Genomic DNA, 19,891 nt, shown 5'->3' on the forward strand with positions numbered 1-19,891 from the left:
GTTTTTATTTAGATATATATCCATATTTTATAATCATGTTTACTTCAGTAATGGGGTACTTGCTTAACATTTGTTGAGCCACTAGCAATGCAAAGGAGTAAAGTTATTTTATATATATATGTATATACATACATATATATAAATACCAATTAGAATATTTCTCAAAAGTCATCATTAGAGGGACAACTTGAATCTTATTACTTTATCACGTTACCTTCACTTTTTACCATTGTTTAAGACATTTTCCTTTTCGAGTCTGTATGTGATGCTGTTACTCTATTATTATTATTTCTATCATTATTTTTTCTTTTGGTACTGAGCTTGAACTCCTCCAGGCTTTGTGCTCTTGTTCCTGGCAGGTGCTCTACCATTTGAGCCATGCCTCCAGCATGCAGGTTATTTTGGAGATGGAGTCTTGTGGGCTTTTCTTCCAGGGCTTTCTTTGAACCATGATCCTCAGATCTCAGCTTTGTGAGTAGCTAGGCCTACAGCATGAATCACTGGTACCTTGCTTGTTATTATTTTATTTTCAAATTAGTATACATGTGTAATATGGGTGGGTTTCTCTATGGCATTTCCATATATGCACACAGTACACTTGGAATATTCCCATTCTGTCACCGCAAGGGTTGATATGAAGTCACAGGTACCATTTGCAACTTGTGACCGTGACTATACAAACATTTTTAGAGGGATCTGTAAATGACATGATTGTCACATCTGACATGCAGTTGAGGTCACAAACTCAGGGATTTGTATTAAAAGTTCATTGCCTTTAAAAAAAAATTAGCTGTTAATCCTTATAAGCCTTCCCTGCCTTATGAGAAACTTGTAATCCTTGACTCTTAAGAGTTCAGCTTGTTAAAGAGAGACTTCACAGAAGAGATAAAAATGGTAGAACATGTGAGGAAATGTTCAACATCCCTGGCAGTAAAGGAAATGCAAATAAAAAGAACCCTGAGATACCACCTCACTCCAGTTAGAATGGCCTATACGCTGAACTCAGGCTACAACAAATGCTGGAGGGGGTGGGGGAAAGAGGAACCCTTCTCCACTGCTGGTGGGAGTGCAAATTAGTACAGTCACTTTGGAAAACAGTTTGGAGGTCCTCAAAAAGCTCAACATAGGGCTGGAAATATGGCCTAGTGGCAAGAGTGCTTGCCTCCTACACATGAAGCTCTCAGTTCGATTCCCCAGCACCACATATATGGAAAACGGCCAGAAGGGGCGCTGTGGCTCAGGTGGCAGAGTGCTAGCCTTGAGCCGGAAGAAGCCAGGGACGGTGCTCAGGCCCTGAGTCCAAGGCCCAGGACTGGCCAAAAAAAAAAAAAGCTCAACCTAGACCTACCCTATGACCCAGCCATACCACTCCTAGGCATCTATCCTGAACAACAGGTCCCAAGATATCAAAAAGACATCTGCACATCCATGTTTATCGCTTTACAATTCACAATAGCCAAAATATGGAAACAACCCAGATGCCCCACTACAGATGAATGGATGAAAAAAATGTGGTACCTATACACAGTGGAATACTACATAGAGATTAGAAATGGTGAAATATTGGCATTCGCGGGGAAATGGTCAGAACTTGAACAAATAATGTTGAGCGAGACAAGCCTAGAACACAGAGAACAAAGGGGCCTGATCTCCTTGATATATGACTGTTAAGATGGGGGGGGGGGGGGGGACACTAGAGACCAGGTCTGCGAAACAAAAAACTTCTTGTCAAATGGTCCACAGGTGTGTGGGTCAGCGACCTTATATTATGTAACTAAAACCAAACAACTACTAAACATAAAAACATCTAAAATAGACCTATCTGGATCATAATAGCTCAACAGCTATGTACATATGATCATAAAAGACGAGGATAAGCAAAAACAACTCCAGGAGAAGGACACAGGAGGACTCTATTATTGATGTTACATTTAAAGTTCTAGGTGAATTTCTTTTGGTGTATGCCACGTGGTTACTGTATATGATTTTGGTACACTGGATATTGTATATATGCCTACCTGATCTAGGGAAGGGAAAGAAAAACGAGGGTGTAAGATATCACAAGAAATGTACTCACTACCTTATTATGTAACTGTACCCCCTTTGCACAACACCTTGTCAATAGAATTTAATTTTTAAAAAATCACAGCAGCAGACTAGCAAAAAACAGAACTTTGCAAAATGCTACAAGCCTAAAGCCTATAGAAAACTAAAATTGAGTGAGGAAAAATTCCAAGATATGAAAAAAAATTCTGTTCTTAGCTGGAAAGTTGTTTTTTTTGTTTGTTTGTTTGTTTTTTGTTTTTTTTGCCAGTCCTGGGGCTTGGACTCAGGGCCTGAGCACTGTCCCTGGCTTCTTTTTGCTCAAGGCTAGCACTCTGCCACTTGAGCCACAGCGCCACTTCTGGCCGTTTTCTGTATATGTGGTGCTGGGGAATTGAACCCAGGGCCTCATGTATACTAGCCAAGCACTCTTGCCACTAGGCCATATCCCCAGCCCAGCTGGAAAGTTTTATTATAAAAATTAGAACACTCTCCAAGTTTAAGTCTAAGTATACCCTTGTTTCTATTTAATTACTAATAAACCCCACTTTGGTTTCCCTCCCAAGAGTTAAGCTTGTAAGACTTGAGCGCATACAATAAACATATTTCTTTTCCTTTGTCTCTGTGGTTAACAGTAGAAGGGTATATTTCATCCAATTCAAGTGCCCATTTTATAGTTTGGGGTTTGTTTCTTCTTTTCACCTAAAGATTGAGAATCAATGGGTGTTGTTTCTTATAAACAATTCTGCACTGTAATAATAATGCTCTCTGCAAGCACTGATAACATCATGGTTCAGAAACTTGTTTTTAATAGAAGAGTTCCCTTTGGGTAGTCCTTTATCTACAAAGCTCCCCCTCTCCACCTCAACAAATCTCTGTCTTCCAAAAAATATAGGACAGGGCTGGGAATATGGCCTAGTGGCAAGAGTGCTTGCCTTATACACATGAAGCCCTAGGTTTGATTCCTCAGAACCACGTATATAGAAAATGGCCAGAAGTGGCGCTGTGGCTCAAGTGGCAGAGTGCTAGCCTTGAGCAAAAAGAAGCCAGGGACAGTGCTCATGCCCAGAGTCCAAGCCCCAGGACTGGCTTTAAAAAAGGGGGGGGGGGGCTGGGAATGTGGCTCAGCGGTAGAGTGCTCACCTAGCATGCATGAAGCCCTGGGTTCGATTCCTTAGCATCACATACCCAGAAAAGGCAAGAAGTGGCGCTGTGGCTCAAGTGGTAGAGTGCTAGCCTTGAGCAAAAAGAAGCCAGGGACAGTGCTCAGGCCCTGAGTTCAAGCCCCAGGACAAGAAAGAAGAAAAAAAAACCCAAGAATATAGAACATGTATACCATCCTATTCTTTCTTCTCCTCTCCTGTCCATCCTTTCTAAGGAAGCCAGAGTTGCAGTAGCCTTAGGTTCTGGGGAATCTGGGGGCTGCTGGACTCAACAGATGCTGGCTGGGCTCCACATTATTTTCACTGTTGGAGCTGGAGGTCCCCTTTCTGATGTAAACCACAGATCGTCTCAACATTCCGGCTGCTCTTCTCTGAGATGCCAGATTACCTGAAGTTGCTTTTTGCATCGATATTATATGAAATGGCAACTCCCTAACTCATTTTGCATTTTTACTACAGGGGACAACAGTTTGCTCAGCAGATACAACAACAGAACCCTGAGCTTATAGAGCAACTGAGGAATCACATCCGGAGCAGATCATTCAGCAGCAGCACTGAAGAACATTCCTGATTTGACCAGGAACCCTAGTCCTCAAAGTAAATGGTTTGACTCTGAAATGTCCACTGTAGATAGTATAGCCAAAAACAAAACAAAAACAAGAAGCACCATGTTTGAAAATAATAGAGGAAAACCTCTTCTTAAAAGAATATATCTGTTTAGACAATAGGTTTAAACATAGACTTGAACATTACATGCTTTGTTTGGAAACAAAATGATCAACAGACTTGTTAAATGCTAATACAGCACTAGGACAAGGGTCCATCCATTTTCAAACTTTTATCATCCTATTTGTATATTAGACTTTATATAGGAGTATATTTATTGAACAGTAGGGCTATCTACTGGTGAGTTCTTTAGCTCCAGGTTCCCTTCAGCAAAGTTTTTGCCAGGGACGGTGACTTAATGTGGAGAGGTTTTGTGTGCTGGTTTAAAGAAAAATACTTGGCACCAAGCATGTCAGGAAAGAAGCTTATGACCCAGGTTTGGCTTTGCTCTGTGCTGCCAGTAAGTAATGTGTCACAGCTGCCAGTACTGTCATTTATGCTGCTTATTCCGATGAGTGACAGGGAATCTTAAGAGCTATTAGAAAGCAGCATCGGTGGAGGGATGCTTTGAAGAGGAAAAGAAAAGTGTAAATGTATAGGGAGTAAAGACAGGGTTTTCTGCGTCATTCTTTACTAGTCTTTATGAGTCTGAAGTTTCATATCAACATTAGCATGGCCAATTATGCTTAAGAACATAATAAAATACCTCTAGGGATCCTTAACGGTACTGGTTAGGTCAATGATTTAACTGTTCGACTTCATTTACCACAACTTCCTGGGTGGTCAACTTACCTTGGAAATATCAAATATACCTATATTTTAATTAATAAGCCAATGGCTTGACTATAAATTAAGGATTTTCAGAGTGGAATTTGATCATCTATCTGTAAACACTTTTTAAAAAAACTTTAGTAGCTGCCTAACAAAGAGCACTTGTCACTCACATTGGTTGTTCATGCTGTGACCCTCTGCTGCAATTTAACCTGCTGTGCCAGTCTTAAACTTTATTTTAATTTGTTACAATGTAAAACTATTAGACATAAAATATTTTATTATACACACTAGATGCTCTATTCATGTGGCGTATGGGTAGGTGAGTGAAATGACATTTGGTACTACCATATAGCTTTACATGTAGTGACAGATGAGACAGTTCTAAGTGGGATTTTGTTTCCTAATCATGAAATTGGCTAAGTTGGGATGATGTGATCATTTTGCCAGTGCTCAAGGGTAAAATAATAGTAAAGGTAATGTAACATAGGCCTTAATGGTCCTGTTCTCAAAAGACTTAATTTCTTTGTTTCTTGAACTTTAAAACCTTTTTTGTGGTAGTGGTTCCATGATCTCACTATAATCATCAAGTAAGGGAAATTTATTAAAAATGCAAATATAGAGCTACACCTTCAATTTTGATGTAGTATTAAGACCTAGGAATGAGCATTTGAACCAAGTGGATCGGATGTAGGTCCAAAGACTCAAAAGTTCTGCAACATTATGTTAAATCCCCAACTAAACCAGAAAAAACCTAATCACTTGTGTTCGGAACAGAATGAACCCCTACCTGAACCTTTGGTTCTGCTGGAGAAGAGCAAGACTTAAATCTGAGGCCCTCTGAAATCAAATATCCTATATTGTCTAAACTATGATTCATTTTCATGAAGTTACACTAAGTTCCTGGTGTTTAAGTGTTACACAAAATGAAGAACTAATCACATAAAAGTTATACTTGTGATTAAAAAAAGGTAAATTTGGGAGCTTGGAATATGGCCTAGTGGCAAGAGTGCTTGCCTTATATACATGAAGCCCTGGGTTCGATTCCTCAGCACCACATATATAGAAAAAGCCAGAAGTGGCACTGTGGCTCAAGAGTGCTAACCTTGAGCAAAAAAGAAGCCAGGGACAGTGCTCAGGCCCTGAGCCAAGCCCCAGAACTGGCAAAAAAAAGGCAAATTTGATCTTGATCCCTAATTATTAAATTTATCCAGTATTGAATAAAAAGTATTTCTAATATAACTATTTTGAGTGCATCAAAACATGCTTTCAGATCATAAAATTGATGTCTCTAATTAGGGAAAAAGGAAATACTGATTAATAGTATATGATTAATAGCAATGAAAGGGAGCTGGGAATGAAGCTTATTTGCCTAACGTTCAGGAGACCCTGGGTTTGATTTCCAGTGCTGCAGAAGAAAAGTACAGCCCAAAAGAAGAATAATTTGAACAAACACTGTTATAAATTCTTACCACTAAGATGAAACACAAATTCTTTATAGGATAAAAACTGCCCAAATTGGCCAAACAGACCTTTGTTAAGAAACACTTTTCAGAGAAGAAAACCATTAGCTACTAGATGATTCAGTGGTGAATTCTATTAAACTCTTGGAGACGAATACCACCAATTCTATATGGTCTCCATTAAAGAGAAGAGGAAACACTTCTGAGATCACTTTATTTGGCCAGCCATTAGACCCTAATAACAAAGCAGACATCAGGAAAAAAAATACACTTTAAAAAATAAAATATTGTTTTCATTTGCTGATACCTGTAGTTGAAGATACCCATTCTTTTCACATGAAATTATAGGAACTGGTGTACTTCCATTATACTTTTCTAGTTTGTTTCTTTGTAAATACCACCAATAATAAATTTAGTCTCAATGACATTGGTCTACTTAAGTGAGCCTCCATTCTAGTCAAGCCATTTTTGCTCTTCAGATCCCTTCAACATTTTAGAATCACTACATTGCAAGTTATTTCAAGATACTCTTAAATTTTTAAGGAAAATTCCTCTAATATTATTCTTTGTCTGGAAAATAGAGTAGCTAAGAGAGTATTAGAATAAATTTTTACATCCTAATTAGGAAAGATTGATTTGATTAACCAAATTTCATTGCAGTAGCTGTAAGCAAACGTGCTCTTCGTGCAAAGGACATTTTCATTTACTGTACCAAACTGTTAATGAAATTTTTACAACATACTTTACACAGACCCTTTATCAGATGTCATTACCTGACTTTATTTTAAAATATGAAAAATATGTGTCTAGGTCTCTGCTAGAGACTTGGTAATTAAATCAAAGTACACAGCATATTCCAAGCGACAATTACTATGTTATTAAAATTTGAAAGAGACAGATTAAATCTTGAGAAAATGATTGGAAAACAAAGTTCCAAGTATAGTGGGTATATCATCTTATCATTTTATCAAGCTTAATCATCATGGAGGAATGACAGACTCTTATTATTCATTACTTGCACAGATATTTCATTACTTCTCTAGTTTAAGAAGCAACTTCTGAGTATAGTTTTTGTTCTGGACCAAATCTGTCATGGAAATAAATTAATGTATTTAAGAAAAAGGTTTTGCTTAATGTCATACATATAAGAATTTACATTTAAGAAATTACATATTGTGTTTCAGCTCATCAAAATAGGATTTTTATTTAACAGCATAAGCTTTTATTTTCTTAGTAAAATAGTGAAGTATTTTCTTATATTCCTGTGGCAAAGATGTTTATTACCTCAACTTTGTGTTTTATTCATGGCATATGAATATGACTACATGGAAAATTTTATATTACTAATATATGATTTGAGTTTGAAATTAAGTATCAAGACAAAGTAGTTCATTTTTCAATGAGGAGAAAAATCAAGGATTTTTTATTAGAAAATTATTAGGCTTCTTAGTTAAAACTTAACTGAATAATGAATTCAACCTAAGAAATAAAAAATTCTGTCTGCTGTTCAGTGTTTTAAGTTGGATGTATTTTAGGTATTTTGGTGTGTGTATACCAACACAGACACATATGCGTACAGTAATTCTGAAAACAGCTACAGCAGTTTATCCTGTGTTGAGTAATCAGGTTACAGGTCTACCCCAATGGTTTTAAAGCAAACCATTTCTATTGACTGAGGAGCTAGGGAAAAATGGGAGCTAACTGGTTATCTGAATATTTCTAGAAGTCTTATAAACAACTATACTCTGAGACTGAGGCCAGCAGACTGACTTACAAGTAGATCTGATCCTGATAAAAACACTGCTACTCTTACCCTCTGATGGCAGAGTTTATTATTTGTCTGCCAAGCCTAACATTTTTCATCTTGTCAAAAAAGTCTTTACCAAAAAAAGCTCACTAAATTTAAGAAAACTTGCTATGGACAAAGGGCCTCAAATACAAAGCTGTTGAACAACAAAGCCCAACGATCATCTAAAATGAAACAAGTGTACAAAATACAGACATACACACCTAGAATATAACTCACAAGATAACACCAGTAGTTATGTTTTCAAAACAAGCATTTAATATTTTCGTTGTTTTACAGGGAGAAATTTAAATAATATATGCTTGTGCTGTGATGATCATTTCAGAAAACTGACAAAAATACAGACACTAAATGAAAAGTGGAACATTAGAAATGTTTCAGCTTTCCACTTCAATGGCCGAAGATACCACACAGACTTGTGCGATGTCATCATATTCATAGGTTCTCTTTAAAAATGTGTCTGTTAGTCTTAAGCCGGAAACACTCTATTGAGAAAAAGACAAGGGCTTCAGTTTTCATTCACTGATAATTACTAAATAGTTGTGAGCTGGTCCTCATACTGTAGAAATTACTGAAAAGAGAACATACCTGTAGTCCCTGAACTGAAGACAGTAGAGTAAGGGCAAGACAGAGGGAAGAACTTGGATGCAGCTTTCCCAGCTGTCTTCCTGAGATACCACACCAGTGGATAGAACTGGTATTGCACATTTCCAAAACCAGATCCATAGTCCTTTCACTGCTGAAGAAATCAGAAAAAGAATAAACCTTGCTCATTTTACAAGAAGGTACTGTGATATTTGTCAATATTTTTGTTTTCTGGTCTAGGAGAATTAAACAGAGAACTGAGGGCTATTTTGCCATTATTTTACTTAAGACAGAACCAGGCACCAGGTGCAGTGGCTCTTAGCTATGAGGCTGAGATGAGGGGAATCACAGTTCAAATTCAGCCCATGCAAAAATTCATGAATCCCCTTCCATCTCAACCAGTAAAAAGCTAGGCAGAGTGCTCATGTCTGTCATCCCAGATATAGTGGCAACTATAAATAGCATAATTACATTGAAGACTGGGCAAAAAGTAAAACCTTAGCTCAAAAGCAACCACAGCAAGGCCAGGCGCCATGGCTCGTGTCTGTAACCCTAACATACTCTATCTGCAGAGCATCTTTGGGGGCCTGGCTACTGAGCTCCTACAACGTGGCAGGCAAGGCATTGACTCAAAGAGACATGTACCCTTTTTCTTGAATAATTCACAGTCTGGTGAGGAAAAGACTAATAGTTATAGCAATATGGGGGTGTTACCAAGAATCTAAACTAAAAATTGCTGAAACAGAAAGATTGAACATGTAATGGGGCTTAGAATGGTCTAGATAGAGGAAAAAGGTATTCCTGGTATTCTGAAGGATATATTTTACCTCATACCAAAAAGCTAGAATGGATATGGTTACAAAAGGATTGCAGATTCACACTATTTGGGGACTGAGATTCATCACTGCAGTATTAGCAAACCATCCCAACTTAACACGTAGCAAAAAAAAAAACACGAGTATTACCAAAACTGACAGGACTGGGATTTAAATCTAGGTTTTCTTCCTTTCAAAGCCACATGTTCTCTGTTTTCCAGCAGCTAGACTATTTTTTTTTCTGTTTTCTATCAGAGCTCTTTTGTAATTCCATCACTAGAAATGCAGGGGCAGGAGGATCGTAAATTTGATGCCAGCCTTGGTTACATAGTGAGTTCAATGTCAGTTGTGACTACACAGCAAGATGTCTCAAAAAATATAAGGGCTAGGAATATGGTCTAGTGGTAGAGTGCTTGCCTAGCATGCATGAAGCCCTGGGTTCGATTCCCCAGCACCACATATACAGAAAACGGCCAGAAGTGGCGCTGTGGCTCAAGTGGCAGAGTGCTAGCTTTGAGCAAAAAGAAGCCAGGGACAGTGCTCAGGCCCTGAGTTCAAGCTCTGGGACTGACAAAAAAAAATTATAATAAGCAGAACACGGGTGGCTCATGCCTCTAATCAGCTACTTAGAAAACTTCTAAAGGACTGGGTACAAAGCTAGCCAAGGCAGAAAAGTCCTCACAATTGCATCTCCAATTACACACCGCAACAAGCCACGAATGAAAAGGCCAAGTTAGAGCTTGGGGTCCTGAGTTGAAGCCCTGGTACTAGCACAAAAATAAACTAATAACAATAACAAAATGAAAACTTTGTTTTCCAACCCATGATTCCTTATACTAAGCTCAAAATAAAATTGGGACTTTTGTAGTAACGATATAGCTTAATTCCAAGGCTGCCTCAGAGAAATCTATCTTGCTACTCAAAATATATTTTATTCCATAAGAACCCATTCATAAATGAACTCCAGAAAATAGAAACAAAAAGTTTTTTTCCCTTGGAGAAGGAAAAAAAAGAACCTGTTAGTTCATGGTTTAGTAATTTCAGGGTGAAGGAAGTATAAACCATGAAAAGAAGTCTTTGAAGTCAACTACACCTCATTTGAAATTGTGTCTCCACCTTTTCTGAGCTTGGAAAAGTCACTTAACTCTCTGAGGTGGAGTTCTCTTCCACAGAATGTGAATAATTAGCATCTACATGAGTTCTGCTGCATGAATGAAAAAAAATACAGAAAACACCTTTTACAATAAGGCCTCAAGAACTGAACACCTCATGGGGGGAAAGGGAAAGGGGGAGGAGAAAGGGGGGTATGAGGGACGAGGTAACAGTACAAGTAATGTATCCAATGCCTAACGTATGAAACTGTAACCTCTCTGTACATCAGTTTGATAATAAAAATGTGAAAAAAAAACAAAAAAGAAACCAATAAGGCCTCAAAATATGTGATACACTTCTAACATCAAAGAAGCCTATATGTCAAGCAGAAAGTTGATAGGTAACTCTATATTATAGAGACTTTAAATTTCTTTTAGGTTGGTGAAGAGGAAAGGGAAATCATCAAGAAACACTGGCATTACCTGCAGTTTGTTATTTTACAAGTAATATGAAAAGGTTCTTCTAGGTTAACAGTATCTGGGATTGCCTCCAAAGACAGCCTGACATCTCCATAACCTGGAGCCTACAAGAAAAGGCAAGCAAAACAGTTAAAAATACACATTACAAAACCTTCATATTCAAATGGAGTACACTAACACATCTCCTGTGTGTCTCCAAACTGATGATCCAAGAAAATAATTCTGATTCATTTACTATGTCTTCACTTTTGCTGATGCCACCAGAGGAACAGCCTTCACTTGCCCTGCTTGTTATGATTTACTCCAGGGTCAGCAGAGTTGGGATGAAACTTATTTATACCTAAGGTTTACGGGATCTGATCTCAAAGGGCTATTTTCCAGAGATACTACAGTTTCTATAGACATAACTCGTAAGCAAAATTACTGCCTAATGAGACTGGAGCTTCTGGTTTGAAATTATGTAGGAAGAAAATAATGACTTCTATTAAGACAGGCAAGAATGGACTTGGGAAAAAAAAAGGTTTAGGATGGCACAGCAGGGTGAGAACCAACTGCCGCTTGAACTCAGGGCCCAGGAACTGTCCCTCAGCTTTTTCGCTCCATGCTGGCACCCTATCACTTGAGCCCTAACTCCACTTCCAGGTATTTTTGCTGGTCAACTGGAGATAAGCGTCTCATAGGTATTTCTGCCCAGGTTGGCTTCAAACTGTGATCCTCAAATCAGCCTCCTGAGTAGCTAGGATTACAGGTGTGAGTCACTGGCGCTTAGCATCAAATGCCACATTTTAAAATAGGATGTGATCATTATCTTTTGTAAGTTACTGTCTCAAACAGTGAAAGAAAAATAAATTTCAGAATATACCACAGAATAAGCAATATTTAACATAAAAGGAGGATCCTGTAGCAAACTCTCACTAGCACAAGACAAAAAGGACTGTAGCTATTCCTAATCTCAGAGCAGAAGTTAGGTAAGATATCCACTTGTTTCCGATGCCTTGGACATCTTAAAAAGGTATAAACAGAAGTCAGGTTAATAGCATGAATTACTGAGGAAGGAAAAACTCATAAGAAAGTTGAGGGCCAGTGGCTCACACCTGTAATCCTAGCTACTCAGGAGGCTGAGATCTGAGGATTGTGGTTCCAAGCAGCCTGGGCAGGAAAGTCTATGAGACTCTTATATCCAATAAACTACTCAGAAAAAGCCAAAAGTGGCACTATGGTTCAAATGATAGAGCACTCTCCTTGAGCACAAAGAGGCTAAGGAACAACACTCAAGCCGCAAGGTTCAAGGCTCAGGACTGTTAAAAAAGGAAAAAATGATAGGTATTTTAATTTATGAAGCTTAAAAATATACACACATTAAGGATCAACATTTTTCATTCTTAATACTGGTTTTCTACTGAGGGCTCAATGGAATTTCTTCTCAAGTAATACTTGAAACTTTTACAGGATTCCCATTTTTATCTATAAACCTATGAAAAGTTAGGTTGTTCTCATTGCTCCTCCATCCCTCCCTTCCCACCAGAATTCCTGCTCAAGTTTCTCCAGACTCACCATTCGTTGCAGCTGACTGGTTTGCAACCTTCCCCTTTCACCTAGATTTGTTTTCCATACTATGTCCAGTTTCCCAATCACTGTTACGCCCTTAATGATGCCAGCTTTTTCTGCAAATTCCTTCTTGGGCTTTAGACAGTATAAATATTGGCGTGTATCCATTGGCTGCAAATATGCTCTTGACCCAAATGTAGACACACTAAGAGGTACAGAGATAAACAAATGTACAGAGATGGAGACAGTGCTTTATCATCTTTTAAAAGAAAGTGTGGTTGCTTCTTTTAAATAGGAACTGGATGATTTACCACCTACAGATCTAAAAGAGGCTAAAGGTGTCTACATAAAGGAAAACAAGTTGTACTGGCAGAATTGCTGTGTGTGTGTGTGTGTGTGTGTGTGTGTGTGTGTGCACAAGTCCTAGGGCTTGAACTCAGGGCCTAGGTGCTGTCCCTGAGCTTTTTGTGCTCACATGGCACTCTACCATTTGAGCTACAGCTCCACCTCTGAGTTTTTGGTGTTTAACTGGAGATGAGTCTGCCCAGGGTGACTTTGAACCTTGATCCTAAGAGCTCAGCTTCCTCAAGAGTTAGGATTACAAGTGTGGGCCACACACACCCAGCTAGCATTTACTGTTTTGTTTTGTTTTGGTTTTTTGGTGCCAGTCCTAGGGCTTAAACTCAGGGCTAGGACACTGTCCCTGAGCTTCTTTTGCACAACTTGTACTAGGTAGTGCTCTACCATGTAAGCCACAGGTCCACTTCTGACTTCTTGGTGGTTAACCAAAGATGAGTCTCACTGACTTCTGGGTTGGCTTTAAACCACAATCCTAGGATCTCAATCTCCTGAGTAGCTAGGATTACAGTGAACCACCAGCGCTTATCTGGCATTTACTGTTTTCAATTGACAGAAATCTTGAAGTTCTTTTCTTTTTTGGAGAGCAAGGGGGAAAACTCAGGGCCTCAGGTTCACTAGGCAGGCACTTTACCACTTGAGCCACATCCCCAGCCTTGATTTTTGCTGGTTATTTGGAGATGGATCCTGAGGAACATTTCTGCCCAGGTTTGCCTCAATTCTAATCCTATGTAAGCCTCCTGAGCAGGTGGGGTCACAGGTGTTAAGACACTGGTAACTAGTGACCTCTATTTTCAAGGCAAGCACTCTACCCACTAGGCCATATTCTGAGCGTGACCTCTATTTTCATATTACCTATTTCTGGGAACTTAAGTCTTTTCTTTAAAACAGAAACAAAGTCTATTATATTGTAAAACACACAAACAAAAAAAGAAAATTAAAAAAAATAAGTCCCCTACCTCCCAAAACGGCAAGATAAGTGGATTTTAGAAAAGCATGTATCTTTCAAAGCAAAAACCAACATTCCATAGTTATTATTTACCATTCTCCAGCTTGGCTGACTGAATTTAGTTCTGTTACATTGTACATTATAGATGGCTCCAATGAAACTTTCTCCATAAACATGGGTGAGGTTGTAATATTTTGAATTTGAGCTTCAAGAAATACTTCATCAGTCTGAGAATATGAAAAAAATCCACCAAAATGATAGTATTTAAATATTCACCTCAATCAGAATCACTTATCTATATGAAGAAAAAATATTAACCACAAAGGTGATTAGTTCATGCCTGCAAATCAAAGTTATCATAATTAATACCAAGAAAAAAAATCTTCATCCTAACATAATTAACAGGGGCAAAGTCAAGTGTTAGTCAACTGATACCCTGCCAAACAATGGATGTGGGATAATCAGAATATATTTTGTAATAACATCCAAAAATAGTTATTTAAATGGGATTCCACTCACAAAATTTTCAAGTCTGTTAGTAAGGTGTTCAAATAAACTTTTGTATGATAAGTATACTTACATATCTACAATTTCAGTGTTTTAAGATGTTCAAATCTTCATTATAATACTCCAGCACAGAATACTTTCAATTGGTATGGTATTATTTCAATTTAGATAGTCTACTGATTCTAGTACTATGAATAATCTATTTTATACCCTTATAGGACTTAACTTTTTAAAATTAAAGCCATTTGCAAAGGGTTTTTAGTGTTTCTTAGCTCATTTGAAATGTACAGAGGGCTGAAAAAAGGATATATGAATTATACCTGATATTTTAAATCAGGCAAAGCATTTTCGAGCCTTAGGGACAGATTTCAAAACTGATGTTATTCATTAATATTTTGGTTACTAGGTAAACAATTTTATTAAAAAAATAAACTTTCAATTTTCCAGTTACATATGATAAACATTGTTATTTTTATGCCATTTGGTTATTTTTATGTAACTGAAAAACAAGTAATGATATACCAAAGATTTCAAGAATTATTGATTTCAAAATTTTCATTTCTATTTATATAGTATGTTTAAACATATACTATACATACATATATGTAAATATGTATACAAATATATATACACTCTCAGAAATACTATAAAATATTGGGGAATCATGAGGGTTTTTTTAGCACTAAAGTCCAGAAAATGGAAATCATTTGTACAAGTATGATGGTAAAATTACAATTTAATGAGTGGTCTACTATAAAACAGACTCATCTTTGGGACACCTAATCAAATGAAAACAGAAACGTAATGATTTATCAAAACACTGAACCACTGAAGGGCAGTATTCTGTTACTTTTTCTCAAGAAAGTAAGTAAATATATCCCATAAATCCATTGCTTTTAAAAAACAACCATTGAACCACATTTCAACTTTAAAAATGCAATTTTCTGCATAAAATTTATGAGGAGCTTAGAGAACATAAAAGGAAAACAAGCAGCATAATGGAAAATCAAGTTAGTCTGAACAGTTAGTATAAAGTAATTTGACATTTGAAAAATTCAGGCAAGAATTTAGTGCTAAGGCTGATGTTATTACAAATGTAATTTATAGAAGCAAATGCTATTTATTGTGAGTAGATATATGATTTCAGCCAACTTGGGAAGATTTGCTTTTTTTTCTGTTTACTGTTGTCAAAAGGCCATCTTTATCTGACCTACACTTCAAAGTAAAAACACTACATCTGAAAATAAATTTTAATTGTACATTCTACCTAAAGGATACTAGACTATTAGACAGCAAGATGATGAAAATTCCAAGATTAACATGCCTCTTTAAAAAAAAAATCAAAAGAAAAGACTAAAACTGTTTCAACATGGCAATTTAACCTTTGACCTTTGACAGATATAATATTAAAAGTACATTTAAATTATATATGTCTTTCTCAAGTCAGAGAACTGGTATTCAGAACTAACTGTTTTTCCACTATGTTTTGTAGAGAGATTAATTAGGCAGAGTCAAAAAGTGGTAAGTAACAAAAGCATATAAATTTATAATAAAAAATCAAATTACCACAGAACTGAGGTCACTCTAATGGAAAAATAAAAAAGAAAAATTAGAAAAATCAGAGTTAAATGTTAAAGAAAAAGAATAACTTTAAAATGAAATGCATTTCTGCATTTTTAAACTATTAAGACAGCATTAGTAAACAAGAAAGTAAATAGGAAGCAACATAAATATGACAAACTATTATTTCTCTAAAAAGGTGAAACTACTAAGGATTAAATGACAACAGCACAGAGAAGAACATTATGGCTGAATACTTAAACGAGAGTAAATAGTTAAGGGTACATCTTGGGGAAGAGACATATGTCTCATGCCTTTATGGTTTTATAAATCCTTTACCTGTATTATAGTTCTTAATAGATATTTAGGATGGATATACATTATCCTCAATATTCAAAATACATAATACACTGAATAGCTTCTCATTTAATCATGAAATCTTATTTTTTGCCAGTCCTGGGCCTTGAACTCAGGGCCTGAGCACTGTCCCTGGCTTCTCTTTGCTCAAGGCTAGCACTCTGCCACTTGAGCTACAGCGCCACTTCTGGCCGTTTTCTGTATATGTGGTGCTGGGAAATTGAACCCAGGGTTTCATGTATATGAGGCAAGCACTCTTGCCACTAGGCCATATCCCCAGCCGGTGAAATCCTTTTGTAAAGGAGGATCTTGCTTAAGACTTTCATGGAACACAATGCAGGAAATGCTGGACTAGAACCTTGTCTCAATAAATTGAAAGTTTATTATTTTCTGTTAATTAATGGTTATTTTTATTTCTATACATATTTGTGCTATTTATTTATTAAGGATACTGTCAAATGTTAGCTCCTTCATCAAAGGCATAATTGAAAATCGTTTTTCATCTCTCTGTTCCCAAAGTTTAATTACATTTCATGACTTGGGTATATGTGAGAAATGCTTACATTGCAATTGGGTCATGTCAATTTCCTCCACTAGAATTAATTTCCCAGAGGATTACTAGTATTGCCATGGAAATCTCTACTCAGCAGGTGAACATCCTATCTTCTGATCTCACCAATCTTCTTACGTGGTTTCCCTTAGAAACTGTAACAAAATTTTTCATGAAACTTGTTTTCCTTCAGGGATTCAGCTATTATTAAGAATACCATGAAAAGTGTGTTAGAGCTATATGTGGGGCTATACCATCACCGTACAGACTACAGCGCATTGAACAGTATTTGTTTGCCTAACAGGGTAATATCACAAATCCTAGAGACTCTACATGCTATTTGTTCTATCTAGGTTTTTTAGAGGTATGTGTTTTTCAAATGTGCACAATTTTGGACTGGAATATGGCTTAAAGGGTAGAGTGCTTGCCTACAGGCCCTGAGTTCAATCCCTAATTTCACACATACAAAAGTTCAAAACTCTACTAAGCATGTTTTAGGTGCAGTTTGTTAGCAAAATTTAAGTATTACATTATATATAAGCTAAGTGCAAAAAGAAGCAAACAAAATTGTCACTATGATTATCAAAACAGAATTTTATATAAGTTCATAGAAACTGAAGGAATGTAGATAAATGAAAAAAAATCAATTAGTTGGTATGATGGAAATGTGGGTCTTTTTTCTTTCCTTATAGGTATTATGCCACTTCTGTAGTACATATGGAATAACTAGTTATATGAAAACTATTTGCAAATCACTCCAAATAAAACTACTCAGTAAATATCTTAATGTAATCTTACTTTATTTTTTTACTTTTTTGGTCCCAGTCCTGGGGATTGAAGTCAAGGCCTGGGTGCTGTCCCTGAGAGTTTGTGCTCGAAGCTGGCACTCTACAACTTGAGCCACAGCTCCAACTTCCAGCATTTTTTGGTGCTTAATTGTAGATAAGAGGCCTAAGGGGGCTGGGAATATGGCCTAATGGCAAGTGCTTGCCTCTTATACATGAAAAGCCCTGGGCTGGACTCCCTACCACCACATATATAGAAGACGGCCAGAAGTGGCGCTGTGGCTCAAGTGGCAGAGTGCTAGCCTTGAGCAAGAAGCCAGGGACAGTGCTCAGGCCCTGAGTCCAAGGCCCAGGACTTATGGACTGACTGGCTTAGAACCATGATCTTCAAGATCTCAGCTTCCTGAGTAGCTAGGATTACAGGTGTGACCCACCAACATCTAGCCATATTCCCATGTTTTAACAAAGAAAAATTTAATAAGCATTTATATTACCTCTGGGAGTCAAGTATTATGACTAAAACCTTTCCCAGAAAGTGATAGACTATTTAAAATCTACTAAACTGGATATTTTGTAATTAATAATTATAATTATTTAGTTGCTCTCAACAACAAAAAAGCAGACTATACAGTATCTCAACTTAACTATCTCCTAAATGGAAACTATTTAAGCATCTGGCAGTGTGGAGGGGGCTGTACCCTCATGTGTATGTGTACTTTTCACTATGGACTTAATAGTCTATCTATATATTTATACTAGTAACTTGGAATGCGTTTATCTCTTCCCAACATCTTTTCCTTCTAGACTCTACTCCAGTTCCCCTTCTCTTCCATAAAGCATTTTTAGAGTATACATGTTCTCATCCCAAGATCTTGCTGCACATTTTTATATCATTTAGATTTGATTTTTGCTCTCCTAGGCAGTTTTTGTTACCTATATTTTCCTTTGATTCCAATACGTCTTTGCCACTAATCAACTTCCTTAATATTTACAGCTAAGTAATTCAAGTTGGAATACAAACTTTATATTGACTGCTGATGGTAAAAATATTTGAAAAAATATACATAAATTGATGTAGCTATAAATTTGTGATCATCTGGATATAGAATAATATAACCTCATTACAAAATTCCGTATTTGTCCTGGTGGGTTTTTTTGTTTTTTGTTTTTTTGCCAGTCCTGGGTCTTGGACTCAGGGTCTGAGCACTGTCCCTGGCTTCCTTTTTGCTCAAGGCTAGCACTCTGCCACTTGAGTCACAGTGCCACTTCTGGCCATTTTCTGTATATGTGGTGCTGGGGAATCGAACCCAGGGCTTCAAGTATACGAGGCAAGTGCTCTTGCCACTAGGCCATATCCCCAGCCCGGTTTTTTTGTTTTTTTGGCCAGTCCCAGGGCTCTTTGCTCAAGGCTAGCACTCTACCACTTGAGCCACAGTGCTACTTCCGGCTTTTTCTGTGTATGTGGTACTGAGGAATCAAACCCAGGGCTGCATGCATGGTAGGCACGCACTCTACCACTAGGCCAAACTCCCAGCCCCTGTATTTGTCTATCTTTGGATTTATCACTGTTTTAGAAAAAATTATTTTGAGGAATAAAAGGGCTATGAGGAGACCTGTCATTTTAAATTTAAGGTCATTTATTGTTTATTTATTTATTTATTGAGACAGGATCTTGCTATGTAGCTCATAGCCTCCTGAGTGCTAAGGGGGGGAAAAATCCAAAACATCAATCCTTTCTACTAAAGCAAATTTTATTTTATCTTTACTTTTATTAGGTTACAAGGTAGATTATCTCCTATTCTTTAAGTTACATTTTTGTCAAACTTGGTTTTCCCAAGGAGTTTTTATGCCATTCATCATACACATGAACACTAACTTCTAATTCTGGCTGGTACAAAACTAGTCTAGAAAAGTCTTTTTTTTGGCCAGTCCTGGGGCTTGGTCTCAGGGTCTGAGCACTGTCCCTGCCTTCTTTTTGCTCAAGGCTAGCATTCTACCACTTGAGCCACAGTGCCACTTTTGGCCATTTTCTGTATATGTGGTGCTGGGGAATCGAACCCAGGGCTTCATGTATACGAGGTGAGCACTCTTGCCACTAGGCCATATCCCCAGCACTAGAAAAGTCTTAATATGCTGAGTTTTACCTGTCACACTTTTTTATATGAATATGAAATATAAATCTACTAGTTTATTTTTTATAATATCCAGAACTATACTATAAATATTCAAAAGACTATCATTTTTAAGCAATAACACCCTCATCAAATAAGGCCATGATTTAATGAGAAAGGTGAAAGCCTTAAAAAAGTAGTAAGGAGAACAGAAATCAATACACACTGATTGAAAATAGGAGATTAAAAGAGCCCTACAATAAAATCATTTATTTTTAATTAAAATTTATGCTTATTTTTGGTAATTCAGTCATTTCAGCAATTATTTCAATTTGATAAGAAA

General features: G+C 37.1%; 2 protein-coding genes across 6 annotated transcripts in view; one reads left to right on the plus strand and one right to left on the minus strand.

The window, feature by feature from the left end:
• The window catches only part of Sgtb (small glutamine rich tetratricopeptide repeat co-chaperone beta), a 34,747-nt gene extending 29,203 nt beyond the window's left edge, over positions 1-5,544 (plus strand). For both annotated transcript variants that reach the window (XM_048368297.1, XM_048368298.1), the window contains exon 11: positions 3,666-5,544. In XM_048368297.1, coding sequence (XP_048224254.1) covers positions 3,666-3,777 — 112 coding nt within the window. In that variant the 3' untranslated portion in view covers positions 3,778-5,544. The remainder of the gene's footprint in view (positions 1-3,665) is intronic.
• A 2,017-nt stretch (positions 5,545-7,561) lies between these two features.
• The window catches only part of Trappc13 (trafficking protein particle complex subunit 13), a 36,646-nt gene continuing 24,316 nt past the window's right edge, over positions 7,562-19,891 (minus strand). Inside the window, exons 8-13 of one of the 4 annotated variants that reach the window (XM_048368296.1) lie at positions 15,752-15,769; positions 13,772-13,905; positions 12,379-12,577; positions 10,828-10,928; positions 8,442-8,592; positions 7,562-8,338 (exon numbers count right to left, since the gene is read on the minus strand). In XM_048368296.1, the coding sequence (XP_048224253.1) occupies positions 8,231-8,338; positions 8,442-8,592; positions 10,828-10,928; positions 12,379-12,577; positions 13,772-13,905; positions 15,752-15,769 (711 nt within the window). In that variant the 3' untranslated portion in view covers positions 7,562-8,230. The remainder of the gene's footprint in view (positions 8,339-8,441; positions 8,593-10,827; positions 10,929-12,378; positions 12,578-13,771; positions 13,906-15,751; positions 15,770-19,891) is intronic. The other 3 variants (XM_048368293.1, XM_048368294.1, XM_048368295.1) reach the window with 3 other exon arrangements.

The sequence above is a fragment of the Perognathus longimembris genome, chromosome 19 (genome assembly GCF_023159225.1).
Source record: "Perognathus longimembris pacificus isolate PPM17 chromosome 19, ASM2315922v1, whole genome shotgun sequence".
In the NCBI taxonomy this organism is placed as follows: domain Eukaryota; kingdom Metazoa; phylum Chordata; class Mammalia; order Rodentia; family Heteromyidae; genus Perognathus; species Perognathus longimembris.